The 24663-nt window shown below is 42.2% G+C and overlaps 6 protein-coding genes across 7 annotated transcripts in view; 2 read left to right on the forward strand and 4 right to left on the reverse strand.

Annotated features, from left to right (window-relative positions):
* Positions 1-138, reverse strand: part of LOC128733725 (uncharacterized) — a 34580-nt gene extending 34442 nt beyond the window's left edge. The window contains exon 1 of the mRNA XM_053827496.1: positions 20-138. Coding sequence (XP_053683471.1) covers positions 20-72 — 53 coding nt within the window. The 5' untranslated portion in view covers positions 73-138. The remainder of the gene's footprint in view (positions 1-19) is intronic.
* On the forward strand, positions 99-6966 carry LOC128732645 (low molecular weight phosphotyrosine protein phosphatase 1). 2 transcript variants are annotated; one of them, XM_053825940.1, is made up of 4 exons: positions 99-238; positions 301-461; positions 568-914; positions 6330-6966. In XM_053825940.1, exons 1-4 carry the CDS (start codon positions 234-236, stop codon positions 6417-6419), a joined length of 603 nt encoding a protein of 200 aa, XP_053681915.1. In that variant the 5' UTR covers positions 99-233; the 3' UTR covers positions 6420-6966. The 2 variants fall into 2 exon arrangements, with proteins under 2 accessions (XP_053681915.1, XP_053681916.1); XM_053825941.1 differs by lacking the exon at positions 99-238 and having other exon boundaries at positions 247-480.
* LOC128733786 (adenosine deaminase 2-like) lies at positions 6348-8264 on the reverse strand. The gene is made up of 6 exons (XM_053827585.1): positions 8204-8264; positions 7773-8136; positions 7235-7714; positions 7040-7176; positions 6612-6972; positions 6348-6553 (listed from the first exon to the last, which is right to left on the reverse strand). The coding sequence occupies exons 1-6, from the start codon at positions 8262-8264 to the stop codon at positions 6430-6432; spliced, it is 1527 nt and encodes a 508-aa protein (XP_053683560.1). The 3' UTR covers positions 6348-6429.
* A 319-nt stretch (positions 8265-8583) lies between these two features.
* On the reverse strand, positions 8584-10863 carry LOC128733802 (carotenoid isomerooxygenase). The gene is made up of 4 exons (XM_053827611.1): positions 10546-10863; positions 10203-10477; positions 10003-10149; positions 8584-9937 (listed from the first exon to the last, which is right to left on the reverse strand). The coding sequence occupies exons 1-4, from the start codon at positions 10861-10863 to the stop codon at positions 8584-8586; spliced, it is 2094 nt and encodes a 697-aa protein (XP_053683586.1).
* Positions 10864-15786: 4923 nt separating this feature from the next.
* LOC128739604 (leucine-rich repeat-containing protein 40) lies at positions 15787-18806 on the forward strand. Its single transcript, XM_053835103.1, has 7 exons — positions 15787-16133; positions 16764-16954; positions 17010-17213; positions 17271-17394; positions 17453-18110; positions 18172-18552; positions 18618-18806. The coding sequence occupies exons 1-7, from the start codon at positions 15971-15973 to the stop codon at positions 18721-18723; spliced, it is 1827 nt and encodes a 608-aa protein (XP_053691078.1). The 5' UTR covers positions 15787-15970; the 3' UTR covers positions 18724-18806.
* Positions 18807-22070: 3264 nt separating this feature from the next.
* LOC128745156 (uncharacterized) lies at positions 22071-24575 on the reverse strand. The gene is made up of 4 exons (XM_053842158.1): positions 24424-24575; positions 24017-24358; positions 22701-23508; positions 22071-22644 (listed from the first exon to the last, which is right to left on the reverse strand). Exons 1-4 carry the CDS (start codon positions 24476-24478, stop codon positions 22071-22073), a joined length of 1779 nt encoding a protein of 592 aa, XP_053698133.1. The 5' UTR covers positions 24479-24575.
* Between the last annotated feature and the right edge of the window lie 88 nt (positions 24576-24663).

The raw sequence follows: 24663 nt of genomic DNA on the forward strand, positions 1-24663 counted from the left end.
TCAACCTCTGTGAACGCACCTCGGATGAACATTCCTGATGTGGTTGCGCGGTGATTCCCCGTACCAACACATCGAACCCGAGTGCAGGTTGTAAAATATTTTCGTCTGATGTCACTTTTTGCTTAATACATCCGTAAAGTGAATTCATTTACGACTGATTTTGATGAGTCTCCTCAGTGAACGGAGCCAATTTTTGGTTACGATTGTTCAATAAAACACAAGTTTCTTCAAATATGAGGTAATAAATCGCAAAAATTAAACTAATATAAAATTCCAAGTTATCAAGTGAACGTCAATAAGGCAGCACCACGGTGTCTCTGTACGATTGGCGACTCACGTCGCAAGCGCAAACAACTGCAAGCAAAAAAATTCTTTTCCGATTGCGACACCGACCGACAGTTTCCATTCACAATCACGGCGGACAGCTGTGTGTTGTTGCTCGTGCCACATCCGAAATGAAGGTTCTTTTTGTGTGCATTGGTAATCTAACACCCCGCAGAAGTCGGCTCCGCCGCCAGCTGCTGCCGGCTGACTCATTCTGGTTTGTTATCTCACCCACCACCGTAGGAAACTCGTGCCGTTCGCCGATGGCAGAAGCCGTTCTGAAGGATATGGTAGCCAGAGAAGCACTCGACTGGGTTGTTGACAGTGCAGCGATTGCCGACTGGAATGTTGGTTACCCCCCGGAGGATCGCTGCTTGGCGATTTTGCGAGAGAACGGACTGGATTCGAACCACATCGGCCGGCAGATCGGGAAGGACGATTTCGAACGGTTTGATTACATTTTTGGCATGGATGAGGGTAATGTGAGTGATTTGAAGGCGCTGGCGCCCGATCAGTGCCGGGCCCAAATTGAACTGCTGGGGCGTTACAGGATGAAAGAACTAGATAAGATTATATTCGATCCGTATTTCGTGAGTATGTTTCTAGCATTAGAAATGATCGACATCGGGACGAAAACGGGACAAATTTCGCCTTCAGAGTCTAGTTGTGGTCCGGTTCCTTCCTCCTCAAATGCTGAAGTCCGGATGAACTCGGAAATCTAAAAGTTGCCATTCGTGAGAGAGCTCCTACTCGAACAATTGTCCGATTTTGTCAGCTCCCGTTTTTTTCTACCCCCGATTTCATCAACTTTTAAACTTTTCAGCCTGCCTGAAACTGTTCTGATTCACTGGGGAGAGTTTTTGAACAAAATAATGCCTTCTTGCGAGTAATTCGGGGTCAAAATTGGGGTATTTTTATAGTAAAAGTTCTATAGTTCCTAAACAAGCAAAGACAGAGGTATACTATATTCAGCAATGTTGTGTATTTTTTATTATTTGTACAACTTTGTAAAACAGGAAAAAGTCATACAACAACTACAAAAAGAGCTAAAATAGAAAAACTGATTTTAATGATTTTTCCTTTATTAGAAATAGGATTTTTCTATCTTTGCTAAAGAGATAGAAGGTAACTGTCTTCAGCAATATTTCTTGTAGTAATATGCTGTAAAACTTTGCAGAACACATCAATGTGTTATATTGAATCTGAAGAAAAATAAAATTTTTATTGCACTTTTAGGAGGAATAATCAAAATTTGAATTCCACTGGACGATAGAACTTTTAATTTTAAGAATCTCTTCCAAAGGTTCCATAAACCTAAGACCAAGTTTTCCCGCTCAAAGCTAATGCGTACCAGAAAAGGTTCTGGACCAGTGAGCTGTGCCCGGTTCATTGAGCTTTCGGTTGACCAATTCTTATTCTTATTCTTATTAATACCGTCACAGCCACAATAAAGGATTCCTGGAAATAATTCTAATTATTTCTAATCATAGAAATATGTATTTCGAATTATTTTTTTGTCAGTATTGACATTTGTAAAACATCTAAGATGTATTACAAATGTTAAATCGGCCAGGCCCACTGTGAAGTATTGCCGCAAAGACGATTCTGTGAAATGAATCTTGTGTAAATAAGTTATTTATACATAAATTCAATTCTGAATCAACAGGGGAAGAAGAAACGGGGACGTCTCGTACCAACCGCTTCTGATTATAAAGTTTTATTTTCGTTGGGAGTATTTAGCTAGTAAAGGCTAAATGATACTCCGGACCCTCGGGGACGAACTTATGGCACTTAGCCAAAAGTCAGGCTGCAATAAGCCAAGGATATAGCGCCTTATTTCGATCTCTGAAAATAGATTGATACACTAACTACCAAAAATCCCACGGCCAAATGAAAAAGTAGCCGAAAAATTATTTTTTGTAACAATATTACAATATATAACGATATTTTGAAATTCCACTGTTTAAGTTTTAAGTGCGTTTGATTTAAAGCGGAATTAAATAAAAATCGAAATTAAATAGAACTTTCTCACCATATTTTCCTCATTTGTCGTAGGCAATACTACAAACGTTCTGCTCCTAGACATAGTCTCTCCAGGAACGATTCCATTTAGTCATTTGGTGATCAACCGTTTTGGTTGGAGATTGATTTACAATAAAGCCTTCTTATCATCGCACGCGATGTCAATGGGTCGTGAAGCACCAGGAGGTTGAAGCGGCCTCCGAACTGAGCTTTCGGTTGACCAATTGAGGGTTAAAATTTAATTTTTAGTAGAAGTCTTCGATATTGCAAGGTCTTAGGTCTTAAAAAATATTCCCGATTTTGTCAGCCCAAAATTCAACATGAGGCTAACAAAATCGCTGTACAATTACTGTATCTCCAAAATACTATTATAGTCTGATTGCTTTGTCAGCCGACCAATTACCATACCTAGAGTTGTAGAGTGTTACGACAGACATTTTAGCGCTTGTTCAAGTATCAACTTGCCCAACTTGCAGACTCATCATCTGTTTGTGGACTTTAAGGTGCGGTACGCTTCAGTCAAATGAAATGAGCTGTGGCAAATAATGCTAGAACATAGTATTCCGACGAAACTAGTTCAGGTATCAGCTTCTGTGGCTCGAGCAGTACATTTCTCCAAATCGTGTGAAAGATTTGTGCTTTGCCCATCTTACCCATGTCATCATAGCTAGTTTTTGAGTGACAACCACTTGTTTCTGGCGTTGGTATATGTGGACGATTTAACGTACACTAGCGCCAGAAGCATGTTGTCACTGTGAACCTAGTTATCTTCTATAATCTATTGTACTGCCGGTATATAGACAGCACTTGAAAAACACCGACACATAAACCATCCGACTCCTCTTTGGTTTGCGGTTGACAACAATCCACCGGAAAGGCTCTTGGGTGGTGCTGTTTGCTCATCGTAATTTCTCAAGTTTCTTCGAAGAGATACAGCTGGTTTTTGGTAGGCGATAAGCCTCCAATAATATGCCAAACATTAGCTCCGCGGAGTTCCGCAACTGTCCATCAGTAAACCGGTCGGCTTTTCCTAGGCATGGTAACGTCACACGCTCGCAACAGTACCTCAACCAAATGATCAGCGTTCGGATCAGGCATTCCGCGATCACCGCACTCTCTTCGGATTGCTTCCACAAATACGTCGGGAGTATGAGTATGAGTATGAGTTAACTGACCGACGCCATAGCGGACCGCCTGATGGTCACTGTGAGTGTAGCCATTGTCTACCCTCCAGTCTCCTATCAGACCACGACTGCCGAATGTCACGTCGATGATAGACTCTGCACCGTTCCTACTGAAGGTACTTGTGGTGCCGACGTTGTCCAGATCTACGTTGAGCTTTGCCAGAGCTTCAAGCAGAATCCGACCCCTATGGTTCATGCGTTGACTTCCCCACTCTACCGCCCAAGCGTTGAAGTCGCCCGCCACAACCACCAACTTTGGACCAGTCAGCACAACCGATACTCGGTCTACCATCCGCGTGAACTGTTCGATAGACCAAATCGGCGGAGCATAACAGCTGCAGTAGAACACTCCTCCCACTTTGGCAACCGCTAATCCCTCGTCTGCAGTTGACACAACTTCTTGAACCGGGAACCTGCTTGTCGTCCATATAGCTGCCGTCCCGGAATTATCCGAGACCCAGTTGCTGTTTCCGGCAGGGACGCGGTATGGGTCCGAGATTATGGCAATGTCCATTGCTGACTCAGAAACTGATTGGTGTAATAGCTGCTGAGCCGTGCTGCAGTGGTTCAGGTTGAGTTGTGTCACTTGCACTATGAATGTGGCTTAGTTGCCGGCACACCGGTCGGGCACCTTGAACCTTCCGTTACGTGCTTTGCGTCCCGTTTCCCGGTCAGATAAGGCACTTAGGAGGCTCCGCGCAATCCCTTGCTTTATGGCCAGCACCAGCACAGCACATCTCCTGCACAATTGGCTCCTATCTGGCCCCTTGCAGTTTCAGGCTTTATGTCCGTGTTCGAAGCACCGGAAGCATGTCTCCGACTGCTTGAGTATGCTCAGTGGGCATACCGACCACCCCACTTTTAACCCAGCAGCTTTCAGGGCTTCGTTTCCGTCCGCCAGCGGAAGTCCTATGGTGGCTACCTCGGCCCCGACCGGACCCTTGGGTAGGCGAACCGCCTCGCCTGTGCTCTTTGAGAGCTTGTACGACCTCGCATACTTCGGTGATCTCTTCCAGATTCTGAAGCTGGAGTGTCACTTCTGGTGTGAGAGCACGTACCTGCACTCCTTCCCCGAGCACTCCTTCCGCTATGGACTTGTATGCGGAATTCTTCTTGGTGGCGTCCTTCTTTAAATTAAGCCTTCAGAATCTCCGAGTATTTCGACCCGTCGGTTTTCAGGATAAGAGCGTCCTCAGCTAGCATTTTCATATGTATAAAAAATATAAAAATCACCATTACGTACAGATATACATGCTAATAAATCGTATTTGATGCGCAAAATTAGCCAATCCGTACTATTTTGGAGGCGATATACGTGATTACGAATAACGAATTCGACTATATAAGTATTTATATACGATAATATCCGATTAAGCGCGAGTCGCTCCGTACTACTATACGATGTCAGTTATTATCATTATATACGATAGAAAATCAACTTGGTCCCACTCTATCCAGCTTTAAATACGATTTCGAATTTGCTAGGAGATATTTACGATAATTTTCGTACATTGATAGACGAGTTGGTGCTAACTGGGTAGCCCTTCTTCGCTCGCTTCCTTCCACTCGTCAGGAGCCCCCCTCTTGAAGTGGGAGGGTCATTCTTGTCACCAAAAACACCCACATGCCAAATTTTGTTCTATTTGCTTGATTAGTTCTCGAGGTATGCAGAAATTTGTGTTTCATTTGTATGGACCCCCCCCCCCCCCCCCCCTTTTAGTGGGGGAGGGGTCTCCAACCATCACTAAAACGTTTCCTGGCCCCAAAAACCTCTACATGCAAATTTTCACGTCGATTGGTTCAGTAGTCTTTGATTCTATAAGGAAGATCCCGACAGACAGACAGACAGACAGAAATCCATTTTTAAGATTAAGATTACATTATCAAATTTCCCTCTAGTGAGAATTACTACTACAGATCGTCAACGACTAGCGACCACGGTAGGGCGAAAGTATCCCACCTTGAGGACAACCTTTAGTTGTTTTCCTTGTTTGGGACATGCCTCCAAGCTGGGTAGTAATTTCACGACTAGCAAGCAAGGCTTGAATCCAACTGATTATATTGTGATTAACTCCGTGCTTTCTCATTGTCTTGTCAATTGAATAATGTGAAGTGATATCAAATGCTCCTTCAATATCAAGAAAGGCTGCTAGTGCGATTTCTTTAGTTGCAATAGAGCTTTCAATTTTCCTCACCAACATGTGTAGTTCGTCTATTGTAGATTTGTTATTTTGATGAGCAAACTGAAATTTACTTAGAGGATTAGTAATTAGATCCTTTGTTGTAATTTGGTGATCAATTAATTTTTCCATAACTTTCAGAAATATTGGCCTGAATGACTTTAAAAGTGTCTTTTCACGCCTTCCATTTTTTGGTATGAAAATTACTCTCGTTTTCCTCTAACTATTAGGAATGTGGTTTAGTAATAGACTACCGCTTAATAGGCCACATATACCCACACCTACCCTATAACCAGGTGAGCCAAAATATCTAGGTGTTCCAGAATACATCCGTTGCCGTAGTTAGCCGCAAGTCTCAATCAGACCATCTTTCTTGGAATTAATATTTTTAATCGGAATTCATTAAAACCGATGAGCTTTTCCACATCACTTTTCGCCGAAATTATGACTTCTTGCTAATTTTTTTTCAAATTTTCGGGGAATTTTCCATTCGAGAATGTAACAGGATGTTGAACCGAATTTCGGAACTTCGGACTTTCCTCCCCGATCGGTCCGATGTCGATCACTAAATATTGTCTAATGTTTAATGCTGTTTTATCTACTTTATTGCTTTCACTAGGAACGTGGAGTGCATGGTTTCAGAAGGTGCTACACTCAAATTGTGATATGTTGCCAGAACTTCATTCAGCAAAAACGATCAATTGGATAAATCAGTGTGCTTAAACCGACAAACAGTTGGTGACGGAGAATTTGCCGGCTGTTAGATCCTCCACGAATTGATCCCATCTAGTTTGCAGTATTTCGGAAAATTGTTGCCGCTCGTTCACTGTTAGGCTGCTATACCTTTAATATTTAATTAAGTGATGATTTATAGGAAATGTTACAATTCCATTGTTAGTACCTCACTGAATCCCACACAATTTGTTTGAGAAATCCTATACCTGCGGAACTGGGAGCGATCGCCATAAAAGCGTAGTAGTAATCGAAGCTTACACCCTTACTGTCCCAAAATCCTGGATCATCGCATGAAACGACGATGGGAATGCTCTCCGATACATAGAACACTGCCGGATGGTTGCGCAGATCGGTTACCAGTCGTAATACTTGATTCGAAAGTGGACACACTTCGAGAGCAATGCCCTTACTTTTAACTGCCTTCCATAGTACCGGATGTTTGTACAGCGAATAGCCATGCCCGATACGACGACTGTTCAGCAGCACCGCATCAATCAGGTTAAGATCAGCGGCACTTCCATAGCCATCTGAAATAAAAACATTGTGGGTAATGAAATGCGTTAAACTTTCAAAATTAAAAATAATTATCGGAACTGGTTTCTCCCGCGTGAAAGAAATACGGGGTAGTTTTTTCGAATTTGCGTAATTCATCCAAGAAACTGGTTAAAGGTTGATTCACGTCCTCCTGTCCCACCAGATCAAATCCAATCACCAGATTCGGCATTTCGGCGCTGTAAGTTCGTTAGACTAAACATTAGCACATGAGAGAATTCTAACCTAGTTTCTCACTTCAATTTAACGAACGATTTCAAAAGATCCTGTGCTGTTCCAGTATCGATTCCACGATGCTTCGAAAATATGATCTTTACTCCAATAAAATCCGGATTCGCTTCACGGAAAGAGTTCACCAGATGTTGTACGATTTTCGCAACCTCCATTTCGTCGTACACACGATTACCAGCATCGTACAGCTTCGATAGTGACATTCGAAGCTCAATGTAGAACACCCCATCTTCGTAGAATTCTTCCAGCAGCCGGGTGTGGAATGCTTCGAAAAACGGTTTGTACGAAATTAGATCCTTCATCACGGTGAACATACGCTCGAATTCGTCCCAGATATGGTTCAGATCCGTGTGCATCAGTTGTGGTCCACGCAGCCTAAGGTTGATCATTGATTCCAACCACAGGTCGAACAGTTCCGCCGTTCCGTTTTCCACTCTCAGTTTTTGGATGCTGTGATGAGCATCTTCGGCGCAAAGTTTGGAAGTTCTGAACAAAAAATATTAGGTTTTACAATTAGTTTTACCACAACTGTTTGCTTCCATACCTGGTGGTGAAGAAATAATCCCCTTTGCTGGTTTGACAGATGTATGCCTCCGGATGGTAGGTCAAATTTTTAACAATCCACTCCGAACTGACGGCCGCAATATTGTGCAGATGCAGTATCGACCCTTTGGGCATTGCTTTTAGAATTCTGAACACTTCGCTAGCCTCGATGAATGGCTTGGCGCGGAAAAAATGCATCCCAGGAGCGTACGTGTCCGGGCTGTAGGTTGCATCGTGCACCGATTGATTCTTCAAACCGATCAACATTTCATTCGCCAGTGTTTCTTTCGCCGTCAGAAAGGCATTTCCACCCGTCGCGTGTATCTTCTCCGCTTCCAGAATTGCGTGGCGTTTTAAATTGTATTCTAGAAAATTGGGTAACAACACATGTATTTTTCTGTGGTGAAATTTTTTTCCGGTTCCAACACCTACCATCGGAGGTACACCTGGCAATCGTTGTGTACAGTAATATTATAAACAATTGACGAAGCATTCCGCTCAAGGATTGAATCAAAACTAATCAATGTAACCGTCATTTCACACAATTTAGACGAATTGGGTTTCTTTTCTTCTACAGTGAAGAGTATTGCAATTTCACAGATATTTTACCTACGACAGGCTCTTTTTTGGGTATTAACTTTCACACATGACTAGGTGATAATATTTTATGCATATTTAATAGGCTAGTTGTCACACATCAATCTGGCTGTCAGCAGCAGCAATCGATTGATTCGTCGTTATTTGCTACTTTCACACTGAACTTCTCACTAATGACGGGTACGGGTTGCTGGGAAAAGCTATCAATCATTCAATTAATCTTGTTTCGCCGTTGGTCTGAACCATCCGTGCAGACATTTGGGTACGGGCCCCGGGGTCATGAATTCGCCTCTAGCGATTTCTGTGAATGATTTTGCATCTAGCACGAGCAGACCGACGCGGTTTTCCTCCTCGCGACCCCAAACCATTGCGGCCAGCACCACGCCGTCGTCCTCGGTCTGCGGGTTCGGACTTGGCACAAATATCGGCTCGCTGGGATAGACATTCTCCTCGCACCACGTCAGCTTGCGCTTGTTGACCACGTCCACCTTGATGAGCGTTCCCGGATTGTTGGCATCCACGTCCGAGCTGATTGCGTAGAAATATTGATACTCTCTGCCCAGGTGGTGTTCGTAATAGATTCGTGGGGTTTCACAGCCGAGATCGCACAAGCGTTCCGGCTTGCAGAATATCGTTGCATTCGGCATGACGTAAGCCGTGGCGCTGGTGTTGTCGAGTTTGACAAGATTTTTCAATATTAGCCGGTCATCAAAGTAGGTCTTTTCGTCATTTTCGCTGTTGACAGATAACTTTTTGAATAGTAACGACAGTGATCGGGAAACGGAGAATGAGGAGTAGGATGATGCCTGCTTCAGAGCACCCTGGTAGTCTAGTGGTAGGACGAATCGCAGCGGACGGCCGCGGAACATTTTGGCATAATCCGGATTTTGCTGCATATTTTTCATCGTGTCGATGTACATACAGTTCAGCATGGATGGATCCTTGTAGCAGCAAATGTCCAGCACTACATGATCATCCTTTTCGTATTGGTTAATGATGTGCAAATAGAAGAACGGTTCTGCGTGATAGGTATGCTTCAAATCTCCGGTGTCACGATCCAACAAATAGATGTAGGTCTGTTCGTTGTCGTACCACTTCAAGGAAGCCGCCATCGGTTCGTTTATCATTTGATTCATTAACATCGACGGAACGGAAATGCTGAGTGGTTGCTCGACAATGATGAAGAAATGCTCCGTTATTCCGAAGGTATGCATATAGCCGGGATGGAATCTCCAGCGTGCTGGTACGGAAGCTACAATGTGAGCATCCTCGAACATGTGCTCTCCGTTCGGAAAGCACAGAATCGTATATGCAGGACCCGTTTTAGTCACCGAACAGCCCAGATTGTAGACCGTTCCATCTGACATTACATGGGGATGTGAGGTGTGATTTACAATACCTACGTAGTCCGAAACGTTCAGCTTTGATTCGGTGTTTAATGTTTCCGGATTGATCTTGTGAATGATGGGACTCTCGGTGAAGGCGAAGTACTCGTCACCAAATGGGTAAATAGAAATCATTGCGTTGTCCGAATTGTTTTCACCAGGTTTACGGAAAAGCGAGGCAATTCTGAGATAAATTTTCTTTGGTTAGAGTGTAAAGTTCATTCGAAGGAATTGAATAGCTGCACTCACCGATTAAAAATAGTATGACATGGATCGGGCACCGCCTTAGTTCCGAACTCGGTAACTACGATCCGCTGTGCCGCCTTATTTCTCTTGTATGCATCCGATTTCAGGAATCGACATTGATATGATACTTTACCGTTTTCAATGTTGAATCTAAAACAACACGAGTTTAAAGTCGAATAAACCTTAACCTCAAATTTACGAACCTGTGCAGTAAAGCAGAACTATCAAACAAGTGATTAAACGTCATTTCCCCTACTTTCAAGCTACCCGGACCATTTCTAAGCAAACTTCCGTTCAACCACTCCGGTATTTCGCCTTTCACCAGTCCCTCGATGGGTTCAACAATTTCCTTCTCACAGGATCGCAACCAAACATTAACATCGCAGTTGGGATACAATTCCTTGGGCTGCTCCTCTTTACCATCCTCTTCAGTATCACTGACCACTGAACTTCCGGTATCGGAAGAATCTTCGTCATACTACAATAGAAAAACAAACAATGTTTACGAGTTATAGAAATACCATACAATTTCATTCCACTGTTCACCCGTAAAAATTTCACATCACTATCTTTATGCTTCGCATACACTATGCTACTGGTGGTGGGCAGTGGATTCCAGGTGAACACCGGTGTTGCCCGGTTCCGTTGGTCGTTTCCTGCGTCCTCATTGTCGTCAGCCTCGGACGGAGTAGGGCTGGCACAGACGCTAGCGGTTCGAGTTGAACATGCCGACGATCGGCTGGATTTCGGTGTGAACCGACCGTTGATGGTTAAAAAATCCATATTTAATATTTTTGTTACCTCCGGACTCGGACAGGGAGACTCTAGTGAGCTCTGGTCGACTGGTTCCACTGATATATCCATACCGAAAGCCCGATTGCTACCGATACCGAATTAATTCTAAGCAGTAGTTTCATCAGAACATTGCTTTTATACTTTGGATTAGATTTCTTGTGCCATTGGAGGACACGAGCACGGAGAAAAACTGGCCACCCAAAATCGTGTTGACTTATGGGAATATTTTCCCAACTCACTTGCTACAGTTGTTTCGCAAGGGAAAAATGAAAGGACGTTTTCGCCGATTGGTCCAGGTGGTGTTCGGTGCGCTGCACTCGTGAGGATTCCTTGTTCGGGTGCAAAAAAAAACTACGCAGCACGAATCAAATCGAAAGTCACGAAAACTAAGTCACGTGCTTACGTTACGGAACCGATGTTGCACAATGTTGATGCTTACCACATTGTTATTATTCATCCAGCTAGCCATCGCCGAAGTTGCACTCTCTCCTGGGATTGCGACAGGAACGTATCACATTTACTTTCTCCTCTTGACTGACTGACTGACCCGTGTGTTCCGGCGGGCCTCCATCGTTGCTGCTGAAATCAATCACTTTACTTACCACTCGTTTGAATCCGACACAGGGTGAAAATATTAGTTTCAATTGTTTCGCATGCGGTGGGGAGCCATCCTATAGGATTCAATTAGCCTTGTTTGTATCGTTGGAACGTGAAGCTGGTGGCGACTTTTGCAGTACCAGTTTACGGGAAAATGAGACCTGAACCAAATTTTATGTCGTTATTTAAGATTGATTGTTAAACTCTGGTGGTTACTATTTTATACGGTTTCTCTAAAAATTTTAAGCATTCGATAGGACATCTAGAAGAACTACCGAGCGTCCTCTTTATATTTTGACTTTTTGTGTTCCCAGCTTTTCAAATCGATTGAAATACAATTTTATTGCGGTTGCAGAGATAAAGTGGGTAGCTATAAGTCTGTAGAACACGAATTTATCACAAAGACCTCATGATAAACATAAAATATTTTAACACTAGCTTAGAATAGCATAGCATAGACAACCGTACACATCATGGCTGGCTGATATGGTGTACCCGTAAGTATACCATACACCTGGTCATGTCCTTACGATTGTAGAAATGGGTACGTTAGTTGAACACCTACTTTACGAGGATCCGTGAAAACTCACGCAATCTTCACCTATAGGTATTCATGTACCCAGTAATGTACGATATGAATATGATATGAATATATAAGCGCAGAAATAAAATGAAATGGAGCAAATGGGCAGAAATAGAACAATCTCACCAGCAATCCGTCGAATGAAATATAATCCGGATTGGATTTCACATCCACCTGTATATCTTATATGGACAAAAAGCACAGATTGACGTGATCTATACTGATCTGAAAGCAGCACGACTCCTGTTTCTCTTCCCAGTTTACCAACTGCTCGGGTGTCCCTCAAGGCAGCAACATGGGACCTCTTCTGTTTGTGTTGCTTTTCAACGATATTGCGACGCTGCTTGGAGTGGGATGCAAACTGATGTATGCAAATGATCTGAAATTATTTTCGGTGATTAGTTCGATAGATGACTGTGTCCGGCTGCAGAGGCTCTTGGATTTGTTTGTCGATTGGTGCAGGAAAAACTGGCTGGTGATCATCTACAACTATCAAATAAATGACCATGTACTGACTAGAGTTGATAAAGTTATCGACCTTGGGGTACTGCTTGACGCCAAACTCACCTTCAACTTGCATCACACCGCAGCAATAGCAAAAGCTCGACAATTAGGTTTCATCGCTAAAGTCGCTCGTGATTTCAATAATCCTCACTTTCTGAAGGCACTATATTGTTCATTAGTACGTCCACTCATTAAAATGCTTGCTTGGTATGGTGCCCTTACCAGCTAGCATGGAATCTACGCCTCGCAAGAGTTCAAAAACGTTTTGTGAGGCTTGCGTTCAGAGATTTACCTTGGAGTGATCCAGAAAATCTACCGCCGTACCCCGATAGATGTCCTTACCTGGGTCTCCAGATACTCGAGCGTCGTAGGAAGGTTCAGTGAGCAGTGAGTATGTGGCGAAGATATTAAATGGCGAGATCGATTCACCGACAATCCTGTCTGTCTTAAACTTTCGTGCGTCGCAACGCTTACTCCGATCGACCGGATTACTGCAGCCGCGATTTTACCGGAAAACCTTCGGATCTCACGAATCCCTATTCGTTTATCAAAACCGGTTTTATCGGTATTACCGGGCTATTTTCCAATACCGAATAACCGGTTTTTCCACGATCAAAACCGGTATTTTCGGTATTTTTTGCATGATCAAAAAGCAACTCAAGAAGCCCGAATCGCTGGTAAAACTTTTAAAGCATAGGAGGGTAAACTCGATTTCATGATTGAAGGTTCTAGAAATAATAACTCAATGATTTAGTTCTTCCAACAGAAAAACCCACGAAACAGACGTTGTACAAAATGCAACAGTGCGAGTAACGAAGGGATTTTAAAAAAATGGTCAAGGTAGATCAAATAGTAGATATTTCTGAGAAATCAAAAAATAATTATTGTGGCAGTAGAAAGGCTAGGTCACACCGCTAGGTGGATTAATTCGGGTTTTTAACGAACTAGTCAATTAGTTATGTCAAAAGAAATTGAGTACCATTGATTATGGAAAGATCTTCTTCAAATAATTTTTAAATGTAGTTTTCAAGTATTAACACGGATAGAAATTTAATCTCCAAAATGCGCAAAATGACTCATGATTTCAGGTTTCTAGCTTATGTTGTATGAAAATACACCATGAATAATAATCATGATATCACGAACTTCTTGCAGTACACCACAACGCAAGATCATGAACTATTACTCATGATTCTGTGCTGCCTGATATGGCAGTTTAGTCATGATTTGACAGCAATTCAAACTTCATGATTTCATGATTTTACTCATGGTATCGGAATCAAATTTCTTTCCGTGAATTTTTACCGGTATTGCATTTATGAATACCGAAAAACCAGTTTTCGAAATACTCCCCGGTATTGGCATCTCTACTCACAAACCAATAACTGCCTGCATTCGAACTTTCTCCGCCGTTGAAAGCCTTTTTGAGTTCAACGAACCGTCGTATAAGTTTGCACTAAAATTAAATAGTGTAAGATTTTTATGAACATGACTATATATTCGATAAAACATTTTTGTTAGTTAAATTTTAATTAAACAAATAAATTACCAAATAATTGCGCCATTTGAGATTCCATCAGTGCATCTAATATCCAATAATTAATTTAATTTTTCATTCTGATATCCATGTGCATTATTTAAACTTGTCGCGGCCAAAGTTTTCACTGTACAGTAGGAGGTGCTTGATGAGCTAAAACAGAACAAATTATTAGAATAATATATTAAGCTTACCTGGCCGTGTGGCTAAAATCGCAGTTTCGAAATCAGGCAGCCAGGAACCACACAGTATCGCACTTCCTAGCTTAGCTACTCAATAGAGCATTACCAAGTATGGCCGCGTGGAGGCGCTAGGTAGGGGCTTGAGATGGCAAGAGCTTTGTTGGTCGCTCTCTTATTTGCCTTCCCCATTTCATACGCAACATAAAATATTTTAACACTAGTGCTCTTATTTGTTGTCCCTTTCATGATTTATTTGCCCTGTGATATTTTACAAAATCTTTAAAGTATTTCTACATTGTTTTTCGACAGAAAAACGAGTTAAATAAGTTGGCACTCACTCGTTGTGAAGTGATTCACTCATGTCTCTTTTAGGACGTGCAAAAATCATTTGCACCGTATAATCGATCCGGATCGGATCTGAGCTATTAGCTCCAAAAATCTAACCACTTTTCTGCTAACATGTTTTGTTGTAAGTCCTATGTCAAATTTTTCCCCGCGCCAAAACCTAGGTATTTACTAGGGTAAGTAAGTAAACGTACATGTCCCAATCCGGAGGGTTCGGAGTATTACTTAACCTTTACTAGCCAAATACTCCCAACGAAAATAAAACTGCCAATAATCAGAAACGGTTGGTACGAGACGCCGTTCCCGTTTCTTCTTCCCGTTGCTTTAGATATGCATCTTTGTATAAATAAATTTATTCAAACAAGATTCTTATCGTATAATCGTCTTTGCGGCAATACTTCACAGTAGTTGGCCTGGCCGATTTAGTATTTGTGAAATATTGTCGATGCTTTACAAATACTGTTACTGACAAGAAAATGATTCGAAATATTTCTAAAATTAGAAATATTTAAAATTATTTCCAGGAATCCTTTATTGTGGCTGTGATGGTATTAATAAGAAATAAGAATAAGAAGTGCTACGTCAAATTTTTTCCCTCTTTTTTCGGACGTTTTTTCCGTTGGATTTTCGTACAAAAGGAAAGGAAAGGAGTCCAAGCTGAGGTCAATATCGACTCAAGCAATTCACTTATTGCTTTTTTTTTGTTTTGAAGCTCATAAAAATATCTAGTGTTGTCAACTTATTGGTGCCGCAAGGGAAGGAAAAGAGGCTCCCATATAAAAACATAATTTTTAATATTAGTCTAAAGTGTGGTGTGAATGCAATAAACCTGAATCAATTCGTCTTTCGCATTATCGAGAAAAAAAACATTTGAAAGAAGTAAAAATATATGAAGTTAAAAACTGCTCGCTTGGGAAAACCTCAAAGATTAGTTGCATGCAAGATGGCCGAATTGTGTTCAAGTCGATGGAGGGTGGTTTGACAGCTTACGGATGGTTCTATGCTACCGTTTGCTGAGCATACCTTTTACCCTTGCTCGCAACGTAAAGAGGCCATCTTTAAATACATAAGCATCTGTTGGAAAAGCTTTGTAATTCCATTCCAGCATACCTGCCACTGCCGCAGGCCTCTCTCATCAGCTGTTACGTTCGACATTGTATTCTCTAGGAATTATTGAGTAACACTGAGAGTTTGTCGTGCAATTCGCAAATCGCCAATCAAAGAGAGAGCAGCAGAGTCGTTAAAGTTTAAAGAGACAAATGCACAAAACAAGACATTGTTTTCGATGCAAAAACAAATGATTGTTGCAAAATGTGATTATTGGAAAGGAATTTCTTAATTGCGATTTGTTGTGATCAACCTAAAGTCCATTTGGTGCACTAAACTACTGAAAAAGAAGTGATATTTTTGTTCCTCAAGCCACTCACAATGAAACCCAATGTCGCTCGCAGCCGAATTCGTCGGGAGGAATTGAATCCGGTGTTCCATTGGCAAAACAAGGAAGAAGACGATAAGGTGCTGAGCAAGGTTAAGATCAAGCAAGCACTGAAAACGGGCACTCTGAACCTGTCCGGGCAGGGCTTGGCAACGGGTAAGTGCGTTCACCATTGCGCCTGACGCCGAGTACGTTTGTTTCGTAACTTAATGCCTATCCGATGTTATGGCACTAGATATTCCAACCGCTTGTGAGTTAATAGATTCGGTTTCACTTCAGTGGTTTTTAGTACATTCTGTTTTTGGTAGAAAAAAGGGTGTAGTTGCGACTTAAAGCCTACATACTGTTGGGTAATTACACTAGATATCTGAGAAAAAAATCCAATTTCACGTACTATTAATTTTTGAGATTCACGATCCAGTATGATTTTTCCTTATGAATCCCTTCATTTGTTTTTGTTTCGATCTCGAGATTGGTTCACTATTGGCTTGTTGTGCGACTGAGTCGAAAAATTTGGAATCAAAAGTCAGTGCAGTAGTCATTCTTCCTTAATCTTGGTCGATCTTCTTATTGGCTTACTTAGTAAAACTGCGTGATTGCGCGGCTGTGATCGAATGGCAATGTGGTACAGTCCGAGCGAGGATCTGCCAACAAGCACAATGAGGAGATCGCGTACCCGGATTCCCTATCCGAAGCGTCGCTATCGGAAGATTCGGGGTCAGTTTCTGGAGAATACTGTGGAATGCTAACTATTTCCTGGTTTGTTTTGAATGATTGTATTTCCAGTGCCGGAAAAACTCTGGAACCTTAGTGATTCGGATGATTGTGACAAAGATGTGCGCTATGATTTGGACCGATCAAACGACGAAGACAGCTGGTGGAATCAGAAAACGTTAACTAATCTGGATCTAAGTTCGAATGCTCTAACCAGCATAAGTGAGAATGTGAGAAACTTGTCGGATTTGACCGTGTTGAATGTAAGTATTTCGGGCTTTAAACATCAAAATTCGCAAAATCATTCATCATTTACAGCTACAAGATAACGCTCTAACAGCTTTACCAGAAGGAATCGGTTGCCTTACTAAATTAATCAAACTTACCCTGAGTCGTAACAAGCTAACGGATCTACCCGAAAGTTTCTTCAATTTGAAGGAGCTAAAAAATCTTAATCTTTCGCATAACGACTTTGCTGAAATCCACAGTAATGTGAGCGATCTGATCATGTTAGAAGTGCTGGTAATAAAATGACTCAAAATGTAGTTTCGGTCGCTAATTGAACTTCTCATCTGCTAGGACATTTCTTTTAACAGTCTTAACTCGCTACCAGGTGGAATCGGGTTCCTAGTCCGTTTACAACAGCTAACACTCAATAATAACCGTCTCGTAGAATTACCGAACGACATTGTTAATTTGAGAAGTAAGTCTAATAGCACAGCTACCGACACAATCAAGTCATGATGTCTTCCCTTCCACAGACCTCCATAAAATGGAACTATCGAAAAACGATCTGAAACTACTACCGCCGGTGATGGGCGAATTGCGCAAGCTGGAATGCCTCTATGTGCAACATAATGACATTGGAGAACTGCCCGATTTTACGGGATGCGATGCACTGAAAGAACTTCACATTTCGAATAATTTCATCAAAACTATTCCTGCCGATTTCTGTGAAAATTTGCCACAATTGAAGGTTCTTGATCTGCGCGATAACAAGATCGAAAAGCTGCCGGATGAAATATCGATGCTTGCCAGCCTAACTCGATTGGATCTGTCGAATAACTCGATCAGCAGTTTGCCATCTTGCCTATCCACTCTTGCCCATTTGGTGAGCTTGCAGGTCGACGGCAATCCGATACGTTCGATTCGCAGGGACATCATACAGTGCGGCACGCAACGCATTCTGAAAACTTTGCGGGACCGTGACGGTCCAGGCACGTTGAAACACGAGCAAGTTAAGGCTCCCTTTGAAGAAAGCACCTTTCCGGATGTGTATCAGATGAAAAAAGGCAGATCTATGATTGTGAGCAATAAAAATCTGATCGACATCCCGGATCAGGTGTTTCTCGATGCGATGGAGGCGTCGGTCTATAATATTGATATTAGTAAAAATAAACTAGCGGATGTTCCAGCTGGGTAGGTTAAAATTCATCACTCGGGAAGTACTTTTATGTTTTAAAAGTTTGATTTTTTGCAGATTAGCAAATCTCGCGAATCTTCTAACGGAACTAAACCTTAGCTTCAACCTACTAAAAACCATACCGTCGTTCTTCTCGCAGTTCGATCGCATAAGCTATTTAAACATTTCCAACAATTTGCTAACGGACCTCCCGGAAGTGGTAGGTCTATTGGTTACGCTGCGTGAGCTGAACGTTGCCAACAATCAGCTCAAGCTGCTTCCGGCGTGTATCTTCGAGCTGAAGGGTTTGGAAATTTTGCTTGCTCGCGATAACAAAATCGAAGAAATCGATGCCACTGAACAGGGTCTCGGTGGTTTGCCGCGGCTTTCCACTCTGGATCTGGCGAACAACAACATCAAGCAGGTTCCGCCCATTTTGGGCCTGCTGAAGAATATTACGTCAGTTTTAGATGCGTTGAATCCAAAGTGCGAGTGCGATAATGAACTTTGTTTGTTTGTTTTAGGACGCTGGACATAATAGGGAACGGTTTTCGACAACCGCGTCACCAAATATTAGAGAAAGGAACCGAATCAATTATGGCCTATCTGAGAGATAGAATACCTAACTAAATGGATACAGTGACTTGTTTGCAGGCTTTCATCACCAAAAAATAGCTTAATTATTAAAATTTTGTTGATATAAACATGTCCTAAACAGCAAACCGAATGGTGCGGGATCTTACTCAGTAAACCTAACTTCTTTATGGTACGCCGTATTCCTTTGACTAGGAGAAGCTGCGCCAATGCACAACGACTACTTTGGATATCTGCTTCGGCGTTTTTTTTGTATCTGCCGAATGGTTCAGACGTGACCGATTTACGCGGACTAACTTGCCCCAACTTGTTCACAAGTCACGATAACTATCATATGATTTATTCTTTCATTTTTGTTTGGGAGTAACGACTTCTAAAGGGTGTCTAACATTAAATTGCACCACCGAAAAAAACGCAGTAGAAAATTACCCATTGGATATTTTCCTTGACAATTTGGGTGGAAGTAGTTTAGAATGTATTATTTACACTGTATTTTTATCACTGTCAGTTTTTCGAAAATTGGAAAAATGGCGTCACCCGAAAAGCAACGTCGCGAATTTATTTTGCGCAAGCACCTCGAAAACCCTCAACTTTTTTATTGGGACATAGGAAAACAACTTGGAATCGTGCAGTCAACGGTGAGTCGTGTGAAAACAACGTTACTACGAATTTCTGAGCATCGAACGGAAGGAGAAATGCCGTCAGAATGGCTGTTCTATTAGTGATCAGGAGCACAAGCGTGCACGGATTTTTACCGGGCAGATCTACCGTCGCCAACCTTGTACAATTCTCGTCGCTGTGCCTTACAGACATGGAACAGGGGCTTCAAGTTGATGCAATTTATACGGATCCAAAGGCAGCCTTCGATAAAGTTAATCACCAAATCTTGCTAGCCAAACTTGACCGTTTAGCGGTATCAGCATACCTTATCAACTAGTTCAAGTCGTACCTGACTGATCGTCGACTGTGTGTAAAACTGGGCTCAACAGAATCAGACAAATTCCTTAATCGTTCAGGGGTCCCACAAGGCAGTAATTTAGAGCCATTACTATTTATCATATTTTTCAACGATGTATGCCAATGACACTTTCCAACGTGTCCCGTTACGACGAGGACCCGACTTTCATTGACATTTTGCTCCCGCTTTAAAAAAATACGTTTGTAACTAAGTTATTGAACAAGTTTTAAATTATGTCTGATAAATGTACTTTCTAACGTAGTATTTACTTTTTGATTTAGTTTTTAGGTAGGTATAACAAGTTACATTTCGTAACGGGACACCATCGTTCCACCATGTTTTAATATGTGTACACTTCAATGTGCTAATTATTAAACGTTCTGTATGTTGATTGTATTAAGAACTACGTTTTCTTTGTAATTCAGTAATCACTGGTTCATATCCAGTATAATATGAGTTGAAATATGCAGTTTTAAATACCTAGTTCTTGTTGTACAAGTGCGTGGAATGTGTCCAATGCTTACCGGAAGGTTGCAAACTACTGTATGCCGACGACCTTAAATTTTTTTGGGTAATCAAAACCTCCACTGACTGTTAGTTGTTACAAGGAGTCATCGAAAAATTTCACGACTGGTGCAAACGCAACTTCTTGGTGATTAGCGAAGCGAAATGCTCAGTAGTCACTATTGCAAGGAAAAAGCTCCCGATTCAATGGACGTACATGATAGGAAATGAACACGTAGATAGAATGAACGTAGTAGGTGACCTTGGGGTTAAGCTAGACTCTGAATTCAACTTTCGGGAGCATTAGAGTCACAACCGCGTCTCAACTGAATTCCGTGGCCCGTACTGCTTGCGCGCCTTGTACTTCAGCCTGGTTCGATCAGTCTTGGAAACAGCAGCTATTGTATGGAGCCCGTTTCGTAGTGTTTGGACAGCTAAAGTCGTAAAGATCCATTCACGTTCATAAAACACGCCTTGAGATTCCTTCCATGGCGAAACCCAGATGAGCTACAGCCCTACGAAGCACTATGCCGTCTGCTGGGAATGGACACCCTTGAAAAGCGGCGAAACATCCAAAGGACGACCTTCGTCGGCAAGGTTCTACTGGGAGAAATCGATGCACCTTGGATCCTCGCCAGAATAAACCTCAATGTACAGCCACGCCATCTCCGACATTGGAATATTATGAGACTACACAGAACAGACTACGCACTGAATGAGGCCATCAGATCAATGTGTTCGTTATTTAACCGGTAATGTTGTTTGTTTGATTTTAATGTTAGCTCTAGTGTTTTTCGTGACCGTTTGACAATTTTTTATGTATCTCTTTCTCTTAGTTCGTAAGTGTTCATGTAGACCATTTGTCCGATGAATGTAAACAATAAATAACAAATAACAATAACAAATACGGTTATGGTATTGAAGTTAAGGTGAAGGTCGTCAGAGTCCAGTTGCTTTTTTACTGAGTTCAGTACTTATTGCCACTATCGTTTCGTTGAGTATAGAGTTGCTAGTAGTATGTAATAATCTGTTATGAACAATTATGAAACGTAGAATCGTGTATCTATTTTTGCTGTTGAACTAGATCCGACAGTAAATTTATCACATAAAATGTTGTTTACGGTGAATTTTATTATCAGTGAATTTTAAAGGTATATTATCGACACTCTACGACCTTTAATTTAATAGCGAATATAATTGGTCAATTTCATGCTTAAATGTTTACATTGGCATCACTCCATATAAACGTCCGTTCCCTTTGGTAACGTACAACAACGACGGCCGCGGATTGCAATCAAAACGAAGTGAAGTTCAATTCAAGTGAACAGCTTGGGCAAAATCATTATAATATCTTACTACATAACAGTTTGGGTGGTAAATTAAAGTTCTCTGTGCCTCAAGTTAAGTTTCGCGAGTGATTTGACGAATGGAACGGCCGAAAAAAACTAATGAAAAATCGACGGCAAAAAGGGAAAATATAGTGATGAATTTTAATTGGGCAGAGATCTCAATATTTAGTGTAATTTATGCCCCAAAACGTAATAGAACCTATAGAATGCAATGTTTAGTGCTTTGAGTTGCAAGATCTTATTACGGCAGGTTAGTTGAACTGATTTTTTTTTTGTGATGGTTTCTCGAATCTATGTGAGCATGTTGGTACACTGAAGAAGGGACGGGAAGGGTGCGGTACCATACTGACTGTCATAAATGTACTGCGACGACCTTGTCGTTAAGTGAAATAAATATACCAAATGCTTACTATTTTATTGTCTGAAAGATTGAAAAGGATAGGTCCACTTGAAAATTTTCAATAGCGTTTCTTTCGTGCCGCAATTTAATGTGGAACACCCTTTAAAACCATTCATTAATTTCGGATTTCACACTCTAAAATTATTTCAAATCAAACTTCATGAATAAAATTTTATTGATAAAAACACACTACTTTGGGACAAGATTTGTAACAAAATTTGATCGCGAGTCGAAAGTTCAGCGTCGTCGAATCGGGAAGCATAAACGCGTGAAATCGGGCCCGCAGTTTGAGTGCCGCGGTTGACTTTTGCCGCTGAAATCCGTTGAAGATTCTTCTATTCAGCGGACAGCCCTTGTCGTCCAACAGTCGGACGGTTTCGCCGCCAGAGTGGGCCACCAGATCGTAGGGCATCAAGTCATAATCATGATTCACGGATATGACTTGCATTTCGATCAGTTGGCCGACGGTCGCCTCGAAAACTTCGGCCTGCGTTTCGACGTCGATCAGTTTGACGGTGACGTGCTTCGTGACTTTGTCCGTTCCATTGTTCAGCTCCGTCGACCCGAAACTGAGCGATTGCCGATGGGGAATGAAGTCCACCGTCGGTTTCATGGGCATGTTGCGCATCAGTGTGGTTGTGTTGGACGAATCGGAATGATGGATGCAGCCGATTTTCAGAACTCGGTCGGACTGCGTCCGAACAGCTGGATCCTGTTGGATGTAGACGTAGGCGAATATCAGAAAACTGAAATGGACAAAACTGGATTTATGTTCAAAATTCTAATATTGCTTGGAACGAACCTGAACATGTTTTCCTTGATAAATGCCCTCCTAATTCCGCAGCGAGATTCGGCGATCTCATTTCCGGTTACAATTTCCAAAACTCGCGCTGTTCTGTTTGTTGATTGCAAACTGCAATTGACCTGCGGTGTGTTGAGATACATTTTTCCGTGGAACCCAGGCGAAGGATCGAAATTCACTTTGATCGTAACACTTTGACACTGAGCGTCGATCGTTAAACATTGTACCCTCCGGGCATACAGGGAACCGTTTATTACCTGGGTGGCTTTGGGACCCAGCGAAGTAAGATCGTCCGAGTGCAGGGAACATATTGGCGATCCTCTCGTGGAGTTATGATACGTGTAACCTAAGCAGGCGAAACGATCTTCATGTAAGCATCGCTCGCTACAACTTCGTTCGTCCGATACGATCATCGAGTCATCGGCGTACACGAATGCAGTGTCACGATTCTGCTCGAATGAGCACGCCGCTTCGCCGCGTTGCATTTCATGACATTGATTTTCCAGGTACTCTTCATTTTCCCACCCGTACCCAAACGATTCTGGGTTTGTAAATTTATTGGCTTTGCTGAGGTAACACTGCCCGAGCTGTGTCCGTTCGGATTTCCGCTGCAGTCGCTGCCGGTTGTTTCGAACGGAATGGACAAACCGTGCCGATCGACAAGCAAAGCGCTGCTCTCGCAGACACCCGTTGATGCATTCGTCCCGTGTTACCAACTTTGGAAGCTGGATGAAGTTTTGTCCTACCAAGCTGGCACCAGCGATAGCCACGATCGGAAAAAGCTTACTGTTGACGCATTTTATTGGAGCTGTAATTGTTATGGGATGACGTTACAAATATTGGATTGCATAATGCAGTCGACATACGGATGCGCTCGCTAATTAGTGTGCATGGTTGATAATAGAATAATTTATTCCAGTCAGAAAGCACCTTGTGCATGGGAATCGTTAAATTGACGGTGTGTTAGGGTAGGTGAATTATTGTAATGTTAAACTATTGTGATGGATTTTCCGCCCAAAAACTAGAAGCGTCGTAAATCGTAACAACAAAATGAACTATCCGGAAATTTAACGACACACTTTTGCCAATTGCGCTATTCATTAGGTTCATTATCACAATCTGAATTCTCCTACCCTAGAGCGGTTTTGACCTTGAAGCTGAGCAAACCATGCGGCACAAGAGAGCCACAGAGCTGTATGTAGACGCACTCTCAGTTGAAAACGAGCTTTGAAAAAATAGTCAATCAAAGCGACCACCACCCTGCGTTTGCCGCGAAATCGACACCCGAGCGTTATTTTATTTACTTTCCTACTAACCGTCCAAACAGCTTTTCACAAAAAAGGCAACGTTAGCATCGGGCACTAATTGGTGGCTACCACCCTCGTCGATGTAGTCGTAGCGATTCCGAGTTACGGTGGACCGATTGGTTGTGTACCCATAGCATGTGTTCTGGCTAAACACCAGCAGATAGCCCGTGCAGGCTGGATCATCACGGCAGAGCCGCGCACACTTTACGTTGACGGTTTCGTCGCTAGACTTGCTGGCAGCATACAACGGAAGTACGGGTTTCTCATCATTAAGGCTGTTGCGTTCCGGTACGGGGCGTAACCCAAGGATTTTTTCGAATACAATACTATGGGAACACTTTGTTGTCGTTTCTGTAACATTTTATAACCGTTCACACGCTGGCAATAAATTTAGTAAGATAAACGCAAATACTCACCTGTCGTGGAGTGAAAGTAAATGGCAAAGAGCACCAGAGCTATGGAATTTTGCATGACGCAGAGTAATGGAAGACTAGAAATGCTTGTACTGAAATTGGTGGTGGCAGGGTGTCCGAGCGCACAGGGAGGAACACCTTGAGTTTGCGACTAGATCAAATGATGCGCCAGTGGATACTAACGACACACTAATCGTGCTGACCTGCGAGATGCTTAGAATGCTAAGCAAGCAGCGAAAATGA

The sequence above is a fragment of the Sabethes cyaneus genome, chromosome 1 (genome assembly GCF_943734655.1).
Source record: "Sabethes cyaneus chromosome 1, idSabCyanKW18_F2, whole genome shotgun sequence".
Lineage (NCBI taxonomy): Eukaryota > Metazoa > Arthropoda > Insecta > Diptera > Culicidae > Sabethes > Sabethes cyaneus.

Coding starts and splice junctions, on each gene's coding strand:
- LOC128745156 (XM_053842158.1), bottom strand. CDS start 24,478: ATGCAAAATTCCATAGCTCTGGTGCTCTTTGCCATTTACTTTCACTCC. Junction 24,359..24,423: donor TTACTTTCACTCCACGACAG/GTGAGTATTTGC, acceptor AAAATGTTACAG/AAACGACAACAAAGTGTTCC. Junction 22,645..22,700: donor ATCAAGGAAAACATGTTCAG/GTTCGTTCCAAG, acceptor TGTCCATTTCAG/TTTTCTGATATTCGCCTACG.
- LOC128733802 (XM_053827611.1), bottom strand. CDS start 10,863: ATGGATATATCAGTGGAACCAGTCGACCAGAGCTCACTAGAGTCTCCC. Junction 10,478..10,545: donor GTGATGTGAAATTTTTACGG/GTGAACAGTGGA, acceptor TTTCTATTGTAG/TATGACGAAGATTCTTCCGA. Junction 9,938..10,002: donor TGTCATACTATTTTTAATCG/GTGAGTGCAGCT, acceptor AATTTATCTCAG/AATTGCCTCGCTTTTCCGTA.
- LOC128739604 (XM_053835103.1), top strand. CDS start 15,971: ATGAAACCCAATGTCGCTCGCAGCCGAATTCGTCGGGAGGAATTGAAT. Junction 17,395..17,452: donor CGACATTGTTAATTTGAGAA/GTAAGTCTAATA, acceptor TCCCTTCCACAG/ACCTCCATAAAATGGAACTA. Junction 18,553..18,617: donor GGCCTGCTGAAGAATATTAC/GTCAGTTTTAGA, acceptor TGTTTGTTTTAG/GACGCTGGACATAATAGGGA.
- LOC128733786 (XM_053827585.1), bottom strand. CDS start 8,264: ATGCTTCGTCAATTGTTTATAATATTACTGTACACAACGATTGCCAGG. Junction 8,137..8,203: donor TGCCAGGTGTACCTCCGATG/GTAGGTGTTGGA, acceptor CCAATTTTCTAG/AATACAATTTAAAACGCCAC. Junction 6,554..6,611: donor ATTGTGTGGGATTCAGTGAG/GTACTAACAATG, acceptor TAAATATTAAAG/GTATAGCAGCCTAACAGTGA.
- LOC128732645 (XM_053825940.1), top strand. Junction 462..567: donor GTGCCACATCCGAAATGAAG/GTTCTTTTTGTG, acceptor CCACCACCGTAG/GAAACTCGTGCCGTTCGCCG. Junction 915..6,329: donor TTATATTCGATCCGTATTTC/GTGAGTATGTTT, acceptor TGCTTTCACTAG/GAACGTGGAGTGCATGGTTT.